The 16,706-nt window shown below is 43.1% G+C and overlaps 1 protein-coding gene across 2 annotated transcripts in view; it reads right to left on the bottom strand.

Annotated features, from left to right (window-relative positions):
- Window positions 1-16,706, bottom strand: part of RACGAP1 (Rac GTPase activating protein 1) — a 57,889-nt gene that overhangs the window by 24,813 nt on the left and 16,370 nt on the right. For both annotated transcript variants that reach the window (XM_054977223.1, XM_054977224.1), the window contains 3 exons: window positions 1,857-1,926; window positions 691-744; window positions 190-267 (listed from right to left, as the gene is read on the bottom strand). In XM_054977223.1, coding sequence (XP_054833198.1) covers window positions 190-267; window positions 691-744; window positions 1,857-1,926 — 202 coding nt within the window. The remainder of the gene's footprint in view (window positions 1-189; window positions 268-690; window positions 745-1,856; window positions 1,927-16,706) is intronic.

Genomic DNA, 16,706 nt, shown 5'->3' with positions numbered 1-16,706 from the left:
CAGACCCACCCACAACACTTTCTGGTTCTCCAAAATTGCATCTCTGCGCCGCTGCGGGCGCCGCTGCGGCCACACTTTGCTGGCACAGGATCCGGCCCGGCGGCGCCGCCACACCACCAGTGCAGCCGCGTCGGCGTTGGGGCCGGCCATAGGATTGCGCTGTAAAACAACCTTTGCAAAACCACATACCTGGTCCACTGTAGAACCAATGGAGCGAGTCTTCTTTAAAGGACCAGGCGGACCTTCTATAAACTGCCTGGACGAGCGCTGTAAAAAGACATTTGTGACAGAGTTAAACCAAAGAGTTCCTGAGAAAAATGAAAATAAGTTCTATTAGGGTACTCGGTTACTAAATTAGTTCTTATCTTTGAACTAAGGGATTTTGAAGGATTCTAGAGAAAGGTTAACTGTAAATTCTTCCTGAATTGACCTTTTTGAGTTGGTATGTGCATAGCTTACCAACTGAATAAGTAAAAGCAAAAATAGTAAGTGGGAAGGGAAGAAGAAAGGAAGGCCTTTAGCTTGGGGACTTCCTTTTGAATATATAAGGAAAAGAATCAAACATTTCAGTTCTATTAATCGGCAAGACAGAACGGTGATCGTTTTAACTATATCTCAGTGTAGAAATTTGAGAATCCTCCACTTTGTATCAGATCATAGAAGCCAATATAGGGGAAAGAAAGTACACACCCTTTTCTCTCTCTTTTTCAATCTGATGGTCTTTACCAATGTGGAATCCCAGTCCTGAAGAAGAGAAAAGAATCTGATTAGCAGCCTATAGATTGCAACTATATATATGCTGTTTCTTCAATTTCATTACCTAACGTTTAAAAACTTTAAGTCCTATGTCCTGCCAGACCAGGAAACGCATGACTGTTATTACAAACTAGCGCCAGAGCCTGTTGTGAAAGAATACAATGGGATCTAACAGCGGGGGCAAGGCCACCCCTCCCCGCAGCAGGCCGGCTTGCATCGCAGGTGTGAGGCGTGGGCAGGGCGGAAGAACACGCCATGGCCAGTAGCTGCTGCGGAGCTTAGCCCCACTCCAGTGCCAGCCCCCTCCTCCACCACCCCCCTTACCTGCATATCAGCTGGTCAGGGAAAAAGCGGGTTCGCACACCTTCTCCCTGCCCTACTGAATGGTAGGCAGGCAGGCTCCGCCACCGCCCCATCTTGCCCGCAGATCAGCTGGGCAGAGAGAAAGCCTTCTCCCTGCCCAGCTGAGCGGTGGGCAGGCAGGCTCCGCTGCTGCCCCCCCTGCTCGCAGATCAGCAGGGCAGGGAGAAAGCAGCAGTTCGCCACTTTCTCCTTGTCCAGCTGAGATGCCCCGAGGCAGTGGGAAGGCCTGGTGTCATGGCACTGGGCCTTCCCGCAGCCACATTGAGCCTTTCTGGGCCTCTTTTTATCCCTGCGCATAGAAGTGAGTTGTCGGCAACACAGTTCGCCTTTTATGTCTTAGGATTCCACAGTGGAATTTGGAAACAAAAAGTTAAATAATTAAGTAAAGATAAGGAAAACATATATCCGTGAGACACAATCAGTTATTCAGGTTGTGTCAGGTTCATATCTGTAAGACACAACCAGTTATACTTCCATAAGATCATTGCAAGTCCAAAATAAATGTAAGCGAAGTGCTGTCTGCAGAACAGAAGTTTCCTGGCTCTTTCCCACTGTAGCCCCCTATAAAAATACTGGAGAGCAGGGAGAGACCTTGGCATCTGTGATGCAACAGGTGAGTCTGCAGAGGGAAGGGTGAAATTAGCAAGAACCCTGACTCCACCCCCAAACTCACAGAAGGTGGACTCTGGATTTAACCCATTTTTAAAAAGCAATGTAAATAAAGAGAGATCAGTTACCAGTGATTCATCAGTTTTATCAAAGCTGATGTCAGACAGAATTGAACCAGATTCATCTATTGTTGACAGTCTACAAAACAAAAACATACATACATTAACACAGAGAGAACAATCTTTATTTGCAGGCTTGACTTCCATCAAGACTTTACAATTACTAACCCAACTGCTCAGTCTTTGAATACAAGCTGTTAATGAATGCCACAGCAAAAGCAGAATGGACCTTTGAACACTTACCATGAAGAGTCTTTCTTTTCTGAGGAAATGAGGACATCTTAGGTGATTCCCATCATCCAATCATGGAGGCAAGTGTCCGGGGTCTGAAGCACAGCCCCCGGACTTGCCGGGAGGAAGTGATGGCAGGCAGCTGGGAGACAGCTGTCCAGCCACCCCAGCCAGCACCCAGGGCCAGAACCTGACTCCACCAGGGGGAAGAGACAAAGCTCCAAAGCCTCAGAGGGCTAGAAGGGGCAGGGGGAGGCCAGCTAGCTCCACCCTCCAGTAGGAAGATAGGGGACAGAGCAGAGGGAGAGGGCAAAGGCAGGGGGAATAGGGACCCAGCAGCTGCCCAAGCAGAGCCCTTACCAGACAAGGAGGAGAAGCAGCCACAGCAGCTCAGAGCCACGCCCCAGCCTATACACCAGCTAGAAGGCTCAAGAGACACCAGGAACCAAGCAACTCCAGGTGGAGCTGCCACAGGCGTTCTGTCGGAGAAACTGGGCAGCCAGCCAAGGGGCCACAGCTGGGCCTGCCTTCAGCAATCAGCTTAGCCAGAGAAGCTTGACAGCCAGCCAGCAAGACACAGCCAAATCAGCTACCCCAGCTGCAGCTGCTTGAGGCAGCCCAGGACAATGCTGGAAGGCAAAGGAGGGGTGTGGCCTGACAGGTGGAACAAGGAAGGAGGGCAGGGCGGGGAGAGAAAGCCCTATAAAAGATGGCTCAGAAGAGCACTGGGGTGGTGGGTTGAGTAGGAGTAATGGAGTGGAGTGGGAGTGAAGCAGAGTGAGAGCGAAGGCAAGGAGGAGAGTTGATGAAGGAGGAGAGGGCGGAGATCAAAGGGGTTGAGTGGCGCAGGTTGAGCAGGCCAGTGAGTGGTTTGAGAGGGAGTCTGGGAGAGGTATATCGCCCCTCCTTCCACAGAGCAGGGTTCTGCAGCATCCCTGGCACCCCTCTGACGTCAGGATCAGACATGCCAGTGCCCCGCCCAGCAGCGGCCGCCGCGAGCCCTGACAGCAAGAACTAATTTTCTTCCTCTTCCTGTCTGGCGTGTGGGACGCTCTCTCTCTCTCTCTTTTAAAGAATTTTTATTAGATGGGTCAATATACATAATCACCATACACACTTTTTAACAACCATCACATTATAATATTCCCACCCATTCCTCCCCTTTTCAGTTGACTTCCAACAGCTTTCCATTCCCTTCATTTATACTAAATCACTATCTCCTACTATATAAACTTAAATATTTCTACATTATAATATATACTATATAATATAACCTAACCTTTAATATAACCATAATATACTCATCTCTATCTATCATATTCCAGATACATCTCTAATATTTATTTCAATATTACTGTATTCTTCTTAACATATACTATCATATTTCCCTCCCTAACTACAAACAAGTAAAGATCTGCTCTCCCCTTCTAGCAATTATCCAAAGACCACATTTTTCATTTCATGTCCCACTTTTTTCCCCACATACTTCTTAAATTTCCCCCAGTTCATAACATAGTCCAAAGTATCTTGTTCTTTTAACTTCCTTGTTAATTTGTCCATTTCTGCCATATTCATTACTTTCAAGATATAAAACACCATTATTCTATCCATTTTATCAAATTCTTCTAGGTTCATACACAATAACATCAATTCTGGGGATTTATTCACAATTTTCTGTAAAACATCTGACATAACTTCTATTATTTCTCCCCAGAACTGTTTAGCTTTCTCACATGTCCACCACATATGGTAAAATGAACCTTCATGTTTCTTACATTTCCAGCATTTATCTGACATTTGACTATTACCATTGACTAACTTCTTTGGTGTTAAATACCATCTATACATCATTTTATAGACATTCTCTCTTACAGTGGTACATGCTGAAAGTGGGACGCTCTCTCTTCAGTTCAGGTTTATCATTCAGCAACTATCAATACTGAGAGAGAAAACACCTGTTGCGTTAACATGCACTGTAACTGTTACATACATGTAACATGTATGTAAATAAAACATAACCCAGAGGAGGCAGAAGAATGAGACAGCAGGGTAAAGGGGGACAAAGACCTGGGGAGGGCAAGATGTCCTCCTTTCCTCAGAGGAGAAGGATCCTTCACACTAAGCGTCCAAAAGTCTGTTCTCCCTCTGAGGCGGAAGACATCTTGGGTGCTCCCAAAGCAGTTTCCACTTTCTGAGTGGGATGTAGTCTTCATCCAAGATCATGCACTGCAGTACTTTTCTTTCGCAGGCAGCATCCGCTGAATCATATAGATTTAATTTGTAGCGTCTCACCAAGGTCAAGACTGACAACCATCTTGCTGCCTTGCAGACTTCTTCTACAGAAGTGTTCCATATAACATTGCATTGGTAGCAGCGTTTCTCACAGAATGAGCTGTTATTCCATTAGGAACCTCTACGATAAGAGCTTTATGAGCTTCAATAGTGTATATCTTGCTACTGGCACCTATGGCTGCTGAAGGCATTTTCTTCCCCAAATTGAGGGGAGATATATTGATGAACAGTAAGTCCGATTTGCTGGTTTGTACTGTTCAGGGCAGACAGATCTTGAGCGTCCTTCTGACATCTAGGTTGTGTCAGAGCCTCTCCCTAGGTTTATTTAGGGTACAAGTAGAAATATGATCGCTTTATTTCTTGCAACCTATGGAATTTGGAATAGACTTTTGGAAGAAAGATGGTGACAGTACGAAGTATCACCTTATCGCTATGAAAGATACAGAGTTCAGGTCTGACTGGCGGTGCCCTTAGGTCTGAGATTCTTCTAGTAGATACAACCACAATGAGGAAGATGGTCTTCATCCTCGGCCTTCTCAGGCAAATGTCCTTGAGCAGTTCAAATGGATGTTTGGTTAGGGCTGTGTAAAATGTCCAGTGCTTTCCTCCTGCCCTACTGAGTGAGGGCTTTCCAAGAGGAATTGTAAATTTTGACCGTGAACTGTTTTCTAGATGCTAGGAGAGTGTTGACCACCTCTTGGGAATATCCCCATCTTAGGAAGGTTTTCCTTTCTATTTCCACACAGTTAAGCAGAGTGAATCTAAATAAGAGTGCCAAATTGGTCCCTACTGTATCATGACCAGAGAGGTCAGTAGGATGAGCAGTGTAGATATCACCATCTGTTGGCCTGCGGAAAAGCAGTTTGTGGTGCCACCAAGAGGCAATCACTAGCACTTCGATCCCTGTTCCTTGATCTTTCCAAGGAGTTTGGGTATTACTGGTAAGGGTGGTAATGCGTAGAGGAGGCCTAACGGTCACTGAGATGTCAGGGCATCTGTTTGTGGGTGGAACAAAACTTGTCATTTACTCTGGTAGTCGATGGTTGTGTTGGGATGCAAACAGGTCCATGAGAGGTGTTGCAAAGTGCAATGTTATCCATTGAATAAGATATTTCTTAAGGGACTATGCCCCTTGTTGAATGGTTTGCCTGTAAAGAGGCCATCTACTCTTTACATCAAGCCTGGGTCAACACGCAAGTGGACGCCTGTTAAACATTACAAGCTGCCTTATTCTGACTCAGACCATCAGTCCATCAAGGTCAGTGTTGTCTACTCAGACTGGCAGCAGATCTCCAGGGTCTCAGGAAGAGTTTTTTCCTCATCACCTACCTGATCTCTTTAACTGGAGTTAACAGGGAACAAACGTAGATCCTTCTGCATGCAAAGCAGAAGCCACTGAACCACAGCCTCTCGCATGGAAGAAGGAGAGGAGGTAGATGCCACACCACTATTAACAGAGGTTTCATCCCGGCAGGGATTATATATTTCCTCCCTCATGGTTAGTCTTAGGAAGTTAAAACATTTAAAGACACAGGCAGGTTTGAGCCCGTCATACATTGCCCATCTGATGGGAAGAGTCCTGTTGTAAAGGCAGGTCTAGATCCAAAGGGGAAAAGCCTGCTGTGAAATCTCCAGCCAGGAGGTTGGCATGGGTGCATTCACTGTGGTGCCAGAGCTGAGGAGATTCCTGGTGTCTCTTCCTGTCAAAAGCCTGGGCTGCGGTAACACACCAACTCCAACTGCAAAGCAGAAGCGCATAGTTCCTTCTGGCTCCAGCTCAGTGGGACAGGCCGTTTGAAGCTCTTCTGTGGCTCTAAGGCTCCTGTAGCCAGGAGACGGCACAAGTTGTGGAGGCATGTCGGTGCCAACTCATTGCCAGGAGCACGTACAAGCCAGGAGGCATGTTGGCGCTGGATTTAGCAGTCCCCATCACGTCCGATGTGAATACAGGGGAGCAATTCTCACTGTTGTCTAGGAAGTTGTCCTCAGAATCACTGGCATCGATCTTGTAGGCGGCTGCCGTGATCATCTCAGTCAGCAAGGGAGAGTAGTAAGAAACAGGAGAGGACAGCAAGAAGATAGGGAGGAACTATGAAAATGTATGGTTGTTGTGGATTTTCCGGGCTGTATAGCCGTGGTCTTGGCATTGTAGTTCCTGACGTTTCACCAGCAGCTGTGGCTGGCATCTTCAGAGGTGTAGCACCAAAAGACAGAGATCTCTCAGTGTCACAGTGTGGAAAAGATGTTGGCAGGTCATATGAAAATTTAAGTCAGCAGTTTGAAAGACAACAGAAAGGTAAGATTAGAGGAAGAGAAGAGCAAAGGAGTAGGAGCAGGAAAGTGTAATTGAAGTCCTAATAAGAAAGTAGCAGAGCTAGTCTGCTACTAGACCGCTTTCCCTGGACACAGGAACAGTACAGGAGAGTCCCACATGCCAGACAGGACGATGAAGAAAATTAGTTCCTGCCTCCCTGATTGAACAGTGGGAATCACCCCAAGATGTCCTCCGCCTCAGAGGGATAACTATATATATTCTGTGCACCTGCAATTTTGCTGCACCAGAACAGAACTGTATGTCTGGATCAAAAGTTGGAATACTGAGATCAGCAGCTATGATCGAAACCATCCCCCCTCACTCCCCCACTCTAAGGCAGATTTTCCTCCCAAAATCCAAGTTTGCCTCCTTTGGCTGAACAGCCCCAAGTGGGGCAGGAGGTGTCTCTATTTGTGGTTTTAAAATTCTTTTGTGTCCCACCCTGATAACCAGTTATAACTTTGGCTTTTTCAGCCAGCACAGAAATTGATAGGAAATGGCACCAAAGAACATTCACAAGAAACAATGACTTGATTGAACTGGCAGGGATGGAATAATGGCAGGCAGGGAATTAAAGTGCTGAGGTAAAATGTGTTAATAAAACAGAATACTCTTTAAGTCACAAGCAAAATAGTTTGCTTTAAGCTTAGTTTCTATCTTCATAATCCTTGACAGTAGGAAGTGTTTTGTTTAATACTTTGATAACAGCAACAATGTTTCTTCACAAGAGTTCTCTTTTACAATTCAGGTTTCCTGATGTTAGCTCAAAATTGTTTTCCCTTTACAACAGACCCAGGTTCCTCCTCAGAGCCAAACCCCCTTTAGAAGGAATTAATCTTCTCTCAAGAAAAAATTAACCCTTCTTCTCTCAAGAATTAATCCTTCTTCACTTGGCATGAATGGGAGTCTCTACTTGCTACCCAATCACTCTTTGCCAAAACACAACCCCCCCTCCCAGTTCTATTGTGGCTGTGTAAACAGTTTTCAGCTTGTGCTGGCTTTTATACTTGGAATTCTTAACTAAAATCCCTCAAGACAAAGAGGGCAAAAGATTTCTTTACCCTCAGACCAGAGGGGAACTTGTCTGACCTTTCCTGTAAGACTCTTGCACACATTCTCTTCAAAATCCTGTCAGCAACCAACTGTCATCCTTAAGGCTGGTTCTGAATGACCAATCAGAGAGAGGAGGGAGCAGCCTGTCAATCAAGCTTTCATTCTAGGCAATTGGTAACTTGTTCCCTTTGAGCTCTGAGTGCTGCACTTAAGAAACCTTCATTAAAGTGCATTCCGTCACAGCAGCTATCCTTTTCATTAAAAAATATCAAAAACGTTCCTGAAAATAACTAAATAATGCAAGGAGATATGATAATTGGTATAATCTGTTTTCTCTGCAGAATTTATGTGCTTTGGGTATAGAACACACACACCAGGGTATATACAAGATTACATGCAACACTAATTTTAAAGAGACCTGGGGAAGCAAGGAGAATGAGATCCTTTGGTTTCTGAGCAGGGCTGCTACTTGACCAGGCCAGTGGGTGATGGGTTCAAAAATGAAGGTCCTAATCTAAAAATTATCACAGAAAAACCATTCAAAACATGCTGATTCGTTTACCAAGGATTCAGAAATTAAAGTGGTCCTTTAGGATGAACTTGTAATACTCTGCACAGCTGCCACTTAACAGGTTTACTGAAGCCCTAACCTCTTTCCCTCTGCCACACCCTCTTTCTTTTTTACCCGTCACTACAATCTCTGCCAAATAAACCTAAAACCCTGAATATTGGAGGCATAATTAATGCCTATTACACAATTTTATCTTGTGTAGGACACAGAATGTGGGGAGAGGGGGAGGGCTTTTATCAAAGGAGGCACACAACCTAGGATATGTATTTTCCTCAACCACTGCATGAAACAGAACAGCACAAACTTGTACATGCTCCAAAGTTTTGGTTTACTTTTTCTAATCCCCTTGAACATAATCTTATTCAGAATAGTGGGAGAGAAATGCCAAGCTTATTTTCTATCATATCACCATTCCATAATAAATATCTTTCCAAGTTGCAGTGTTTTAATTTTTTACATAACAGTCCCTTTACGTATCAATTTAAATCTGAGCACCAACCGCGGCTGCAGCTCAAAGCAGCATTCCTAGAGAGGCCATATAACTTTATATTCTTTTTAATATATTATACGTGTTGATTTATTTATTCATAGTATCGCATATACCATCTTCAGTGCCTTCTTCATTGTATCTCCCAAATATTAGCTTCTTTGATAACTTGTGCACAGAGCAGAACTCCATGCTTATTTGTATAAAGGAGTCCTCCCATTATCTACTGAAGTTGATCCAAACAAATAACCCCTTGCCTAAGAAGAAAAATGACTGCTGTTTGTAACTAGATCAGTTGCTGGAAAGAGTATTACTGAGCTGGTGTTTCACCTTTAGGCTTATTACCGTTGTGGAGGCAGAGTTATTAACTTGCAGGTTAGTACTTCTACATCAAAGAAAACATTTTTACAGAGACTGGGTTATAGGCATAATGGAACTAGATTCTACACCACAAAACAATGATGTTGCACGACTTTCAGCACAGTTATGCAATTTAATGTGCCCCTGTGTCATGAAAAACTGATTTTCACACAGAATACTGGAATTTTGTGAATCAGAAAACTTTAGAGTCCAATACATGCAATACAAAGAATGGTTAAGTTTCGGTACATTTAAGTTATCCAACACATTTTAAAAATCCTTGTGTTGGGATTACTACAAAGGCTTGAATTCCTTTTGACCCAAGAGACTTTAAAAAATGTTCCCGAAGCACAATAAAACAGGGTTGCACTTACCTGTAACTGTTGTTCATTGAAGTCTTCTGTGCAGCTACACGTGGGACTGCACAGGACTGCCGACTGGAGTTTTTTTGGTAGCTTTTGACCACTAGAGGGCATCCTCTCCCTCCCAGAGTAGATGGGAGAGGCTGTTTTCCCTGCCAAAACAGCCCTCTTCTGGGAGGTGCAGATCCCTCTACCCTCAGTGCCTCTTTCGCCACAATACTCTCCAGGAAAGTAGTGAAGGGCATCCAGCAGGGAAGGAAGGACAGTATATATGCCTGCAAAGAACACCTCAATGAACAACAGTTACAGGTAAATGCAACCCAGTTTTCGTTGTCAGTCTTCTGTGCAGTCCCCCACATGGGAATTTACCAAGCCACTTCACTGCTCTTCACTAGAATAGTAATTGTAGAACTGCCAAGCCAACCGCTGCTTCTTTCCTGCTGAGGACATCCAAAGCATAGTGCCTGACAAATGTGCCTGCTGATGACCATGTCGCTACTTTGCATATTTCATGCAGTGGTATCCCTCTCAGGATCGCTGCTGAAGATGCTTGGGACCTGGTGGAATGAGCACGCACCTCCAATGGACAAGGTAAGTTGGCTATTTTGTAGCGCAGTTTGATAGCCTGAACTACTCATTTGGCAATGGTTTGCGCGGTGGCCCTTTTCCCTTTTTTTAGTCGTGAATGGCACACAAAGAGTTGGATATCTGACCTAAAACTCTTTGTATATCTAGATAGAATAAAATTGCTCTCCGTAGATCTAATGTGAGGAGTGCCCTCTCTGCTTCACTCATCTGGTTAGGGAAGAAAACAAGTAATACTATGTTCAGTGATGTGTGAAACTTTGATGCCGCCTTAAGCAAAAACTCCAAATATGGTCTTAGAACCACTTTCTTGGCATGCATCTTTAGGAAAGGAGGATCCATGTGCAATGCCGCCAATTCACTAACTCTCTTGGTGGAAGTTATTGCCATCAATAAAGCCACTTTCATAGATAGCACCTTTAAGTGACAACTGGCTAATGGTTCAAACAGTTTAGCTATGAGTCTGGTCAACACTAACTGCAAAGACCACTGTGGTACAATTTTTGTAGTAGGTGGGAACATATTCTGCAAACCCTTACAGAATAATTTGGATGTGTAATGAGAGAACACTGTCTTGTCATCAATAGGAGTATGGAATGCTGAAACAGCAGCCAGGTACACTTTGATTGATTAGTTTTCTCAATTTCAATAAACACTCAAGGATCTGAGTTAAAGGGCACTCAAGCATTAAGCTCCTTATCCCTTGCCCATTTTACAAACTTCTCCCATTTAAGGGCATAAGATTTTCTGGTGGACAGTCTTTTAGTATTCAGAATTACTTCTGCCACCTCTGCAGACAGATCTCCCACTACTCCACCAGCCAGGCTGTCAAATTTAAGCCAATCTGTATCGTAGTGCTGCACTCACCCAAAAAGTTAGCAGATTTGGCTCCCTGGGTAGTCAATAAATTCTGTGGTGGGCCATCTGGTATAGGTGGGGGAAACCAAGGCTGTTGAAGCCAAAAGGGAGTCACCCACAATAGCTCATTTCTTCTGCTTGCATTTTGCTTATCACTCTGGCTATCAGTGGTATCGGGCGGGGGGGGGGAGCATAAAATAGGTGACCTCACCAGGTTATTTGAACAGCATCTCCCAGATATTCTGGGTCTATTCCTTAACTCAAGCAGAATAGGGGTGACTTCCGTTTAGTCTTTATAGCAAAGAGGTCTATCTCTGAGAATCCCCCCCATCTGAAATACGGGTAAGACACAAGAGTCGCTTATCTCCCACTCGTTGATGTCTATGTCATCCTGCTCAGCGTGTCTGCAATGACATTGTCAACACCCGGCATATGTAATGCCTGCAGATTGTTGGCCCAAATCCATGTTCTCATGGCGTCTAGGCATAGGGACTTGAAAGTCATGCCCCTGCTTGTTCAAATAGAACATTGTTGTGCAGTTGTCCATATGGATCTGTACATTCTTGTTCCTTACTATATCTGAAAAGGAAATAAGTGCATAACATATGGTCAAGCACATTGGTTCAAGCACATTGATATGCAATTCTTGTTCATCCATTCTCCATGTTCCCCAAGTGCAATGATTCCCACAGTGAGCCCCCCAACACAGTGTGGATGCATCTGTAATGATAGTGACCTCAAAGTTGGTGGAACCAAATCATGTTCCTTTCAATAAATGGATGTCTAAAAGCCACCATTTCAACGATCTAAGTATGGCTCTAGTATATTATACTTTCTTTCCTGAGAGTGTTTTTCTAGGAAATGCTTTGACAAAAACCCGTAACTGTAATTCTCTCATGTGTAGCCTCGCTGCAACTAAACAGAAAGAGGCAATTGGTGATTGGCTTGCAACAACAGCTATCAATGTTAACATTAAGGGATTTAGAGAAAAAACTGAATTTCGAATTTGCTAATAAACCAGGAAGGTGATTGGCCTATAGATTGAGAAAAGAGAGAGAAAAATGATCTTAAAATTGCAAGACGGGAATACTATGCTAACAGAAAATGGGGCCATCCAAAAGACTCTTTTAAAGTATTAATCAAACTTGTACAGAAGACAGGCCATTTCTTTAAAGAAATTGAAAGATTACTTAACAAAACAGAAGCCATCTAAAATTATGGAGGAACATCAGGTGATGAACGGCCCAATAACCATTCGAGAAGTGGTGGAAGCAATTAAAAAGATGAAAATGAGGAAGTCACCAGGCCCTGGCTGATATTATAAATACTTTGAAGATGAGATTTTAGTACTCTTGCAAAATACAATGAATTCAATTTTACTGGGAGGAAAGATGCCAGAGACTTGGAAAGATGCAAACATTACACTGATACCTAAAGAAGGGCAAGATTTGACAGTAGCAAAAAATTATAGACCTATATCGTTGCTGAATAATGACTATAAATTATTTACCACGATTTTAGCAGAAAGACTTAAATATATTCTCAAAGCCTTTATTCATGAATATCAAAGTATTTTCTAACCCAAAGGACAGTTGAAAGACAACGTCAAAACTGTATTAGATATAGTGGAATATTTGGAAAAACATAATGAAAAACAAGCAGCTCTAATTTTCTTGGATGCTGAAAAGGCCTTTGACAATTTGAACGGGATTTTCCTGTTTGAAGTTTTAAAAAAGATGAATTTTGGAGAGAATTTTATAAAATGGGTGAAATTGATCTACATTTCACAGAACACTAATTATTGTTAATTAGCAACAAAGTCTGTTGTTGGAAAAAATATAATGGGCTCTAGAAAGGGGAGGGCAGGCAGGCGGGCATTCCCTCCTCCTTTGTCACTGATCCCAGCTGGATGAAGGTGGGGGGGGCATGGCCACCTCCTTAGTGCCTGATCCTGGCTGAGTGAAGGGGGTGGGCATTGCCTCCGGCTCCATGCCTGCTCCTGGCCTGGGTGAAGCGGGGGTAGGCATCGCCACCTGCTCTGCTCTTGATCGTGGCTAGGTGAAGATGCGGCCAGCATTGCCTCCTGCTCTGCGCCTGATTCTGGCTGGGTGAAGTGTGTGTGTGGGGGGTCATTGCTGCCTGCTCCATGTCTGATCCCAGCTGGGTGAAAGTGGGGGGTGGGAATCACCACCTGATCCACTCTTGATCCCTGCTGGGTGAAGTCAGGGAACTGCCACCTGCTTCATGCTTGATCCCGGCCACATGAAGGGAAGACGGGCATTGCCAGCTGCTCCATGCCTGAATCCGGCTGGGTGAAGGTAGGGGGCGGGCATCGCCACCGGCTCTGCTCCTGATCCCAGATGGGTGAAGGGGGGGCGGGCATTGCCGCCTGCTTCATGCCTGATCCCGGCTGGGTGAAGAGGGGCGGGCATTACCACCTGCTCGGCCCCGATCCCGGCTGGGTGAAGGTGGGAGGGCAGGCATTGCCACCTGCTCTGCTCCTGATCCCAGCCTGGGCTTCCTGCCTTGGCATGCTCTCTGGAGGCCTAGCTGTCTCATCTGGGCTTCCACAGCAGTGCCCTCTGCAGGTGAACCAGGGTAGGAAGTGAGTTGTCTTGAATACGCTTAGTCTTTTATATAGTAGGATGGAGAATTAACTAAACCATGTGAGATTCAAAATGAAATACGTCAAGCACGTCTGTTGTCACCGCTCCTTTTCATTTTGGTGTTAGAGGTTCTAAATAGAGACATTAGACAGAAGGAAAGGATTACAGGCATAAAAATTAAAAAGTCATACAAAGTAAGAGCCTTTGCAGATGATTTAGTTTTAATCCTGGAAGTCGCATTAGAGGGGATTGAAATATTGATGGAGAAGTTTAGAGAGTTTGGTACTCTGGCAGGTTTCAAAATAAATGAACAGAAAACAAAAATGTTAACAAATATATGGATATTAAAAACCAGGAAGAATTGATGAAAATAACAGGTTTTAAGGTTGGAAAAAGGTAAAATATTCAGGTATCACGTTGACGTGGATGAACTGTATGCTATTTCAAAATACTTATGTTAAGACATGGAAAGAAATTTAAATAGATATGTTAAAATGGGATGAAGTACAGTTGTCCTTGTTGGGGAGAGTATCAGTTGCTAAGATAAATGTTTTACCTAGAATGTTATTCTTCTTCCAGACAATACCTGCATTAACTTCAGATGTACCACTTAAACAGTGGCAAAAGAATATTTTAACATTTATATGGCAAGGGAAAAAACAAGAGTTAAATATAAAATTCTACAAGATGTGGAGAGAGGCGGCCTAGGTTTACCAGACTTAAAGGTGTATTACACCGCCACACGTCTAATGCGGATGAAGGAATGGATGCTTCTGAGAAATGAGAGGCTCTTGACATTGGAAGGTCATGACCTGAAATCTGGATGGCCTGCTTATTTATGGTATAATAAAGTAAAGGTCAATGCGGACTTCAAAAATAATTATATTAGGAGAGCCATCTTGATAATTCGGAATAAATACAAACCAAGGTTATCACAGAAGACACCGCTTTGGATTTCAACACTGGAAGCGTTTTATGGAAGGGAGATGACTACTACCAAACAGGGATGGTTGACTTACTAGAATTCTCACAAGGAGATTGTAAATTGAAGACAAGGGAGGATTTAATAACTAAAGGTTATAAATGTCAATGGTTTTTCTATGTTCAACTTCTAGAAAGGTCAAATCAGATAAAAAATTATGGGGTTTTATGAAAAGACAAAGTTTGAAAAAGAGCTCTGTACAAATGACGAACACGTTATTTCAAAACTGTATAAGCTTTTATTGAAATCTGAAACGGAAGAATCTGTGAAAGATTGTATGGAAAAATGGGCTAAAAATTTTGGGTAAAATATACCAATAGACCAGTGGGAAAATGTAGGTAAAGAAAATTTACCCATAAAGAAAATTTCTATAAAATGATGTATCGGTGGTATGTGTCTCCTGACAAATTAGCAAGATCAATATACAATTTAAACCCGAAGCCTTTTTGTTGGGATTAATGGATAGTTGGAAAATTAACATGGTATTTTATTTCCATATATGACCACAGCAGCTAGGCTTTTATATGTACAAAAATGGAAAAGTACAATATTGCCTTCAACCGAGAACTGGATTATGAAAATGCAGGGTTAGCAGAGATGGCTAAACTTACAGCTCTGATCAGAGATAAAACATTGTCTATTTTTATGCTTAACTGGAAACCCCTTATTGACTTGCTGCATGAGACAAGGAAAAATGAACTGATGATTTGTGGCTTTGATTTTTAAGAAGATAAATTTGGGAAAAATAAACAGAAGGGGGCAGTATTAGAAAAGGTGATTTTTTGAGATATCAAAACTAAAAGTGTTTGTTAAAATATGATAAATGTTGTAGAGAAAAATGGAAAAGGAAACATGTATTATTGTTCTTTGTTATTTCTAATCTTTGTCTTTCTGTCTTTGTATTCATTTTTTCTTTACTTTTTTCTTTTCTCTGCCCTTTTTACTGGGCTTTTAATTTTACTAATAAATAAATAAAATTTAAAAAAAAATTAAAAAGAATGCCCTTCGAACGGGCAATCTTCTGCCCTACTACAGGTCTCCACTGGCAATGCTGTTGACCTAAGCCACACATGTCTCCTCAATACAATTGCTGAGGCCAGAGTTCTGGTAGAAGCATCTGCGATGTTTCTCCTTCCACCAATCTGCTGCTTTGACAACCTTAACGCCTCCTTGCATAACACCTTAACTAAGGATCTCCGCTGCTCTGGTATATGATCATTAAAGCAGCTACTTTGTTCCACAAAAAAATCTGGTATGAACCCATTATGGCCACGTAATTTCCTATTTTAACATTGACAAGTAGATTTTAACATTGCAAACAAGTAGATTTTTCTCCCAATGTCATCCAGTTTTTTACTCTCTATCTGCTGGGGTCGACTGTGGGCCTTGTCTTTGGTGGGACTGCACCTCCATAATAGGGGAGAAGGGAGGCAGATGTGCAAAGAGAAAGAGGCATGTATCTTCTTTGTTCCTATATAGGCCTTCTGCCTTCTTGGAAGTTGATGGTGTGGATGCTGGCTTCTCATATAAAGATTTCATGAGGTCTATGAAACTTTCTATTATGGGAAAGGCTATATTTACAGGATTTCCTGAATAAAGGTGTTGTAAAATTTTATCCATAGGTTTTGATTATGTATGCAAGACATCAAAGTCCAGAGGCCTGGCCATTCTAAGCATTTGCTCAGAGTACAGTCTGAAGTCATCAGTAGGAGAGACTGAACGTGCGTCACCCATTCTTTCATCGGGGGACGGGTCTGACAGAATTCTGGGGTCCTGCCTGGGAAGTGTCAGGTTCTGGTTCAGGCAACTGAAAGGCCATAGCCAATCTTGGTATATGATGTTGGCATCTTTGAAGCCTGTCAGAGAATTCCTTGGAAGAACTGAATCTGTCTGATAGGGTTCTCCTAGGTCTATTCCATAGTCAACGGAGGAACTAAGAAGAACATCTGTGAGTGCAGCATTGTCTGTGTTGAACACACTGTATCTGATTCCGATGCATGTCGGATTCTCTGGTGATTTCTCCCTCCTTTTCTAAATAGATTTCCAATGCAGCGAAAGTGCGTGTGGTACTCTCTGGGCACCTTCTTAGTGGTGTCCTTTCTCTTACGTAGATGCTTAGATTTTGGAACATGCCTTCTTCTCAGGGGTTCTGTAGTTG

The sequence above is a fragment of the Eublepharis macularius genome, chromosome 4 (genome assembly GCF_028583425.1).
Source record: "Eublepharis macularius isolate TG4126 chromosome 4, MPM_Emac_v1.0, whole genome shotgun sequence".
NCBI classification, from domain to species: Eukaryota; Metazoa; Chordata; class Lepidosauria; order Squamata; family Eublepharidae; genus Eublepharis; species Eublepharis macularius.
Note: the sequence above shows the minus strand (reverse complement) of the source record. Positions and strands in the feature narration are given on the sequence as shown.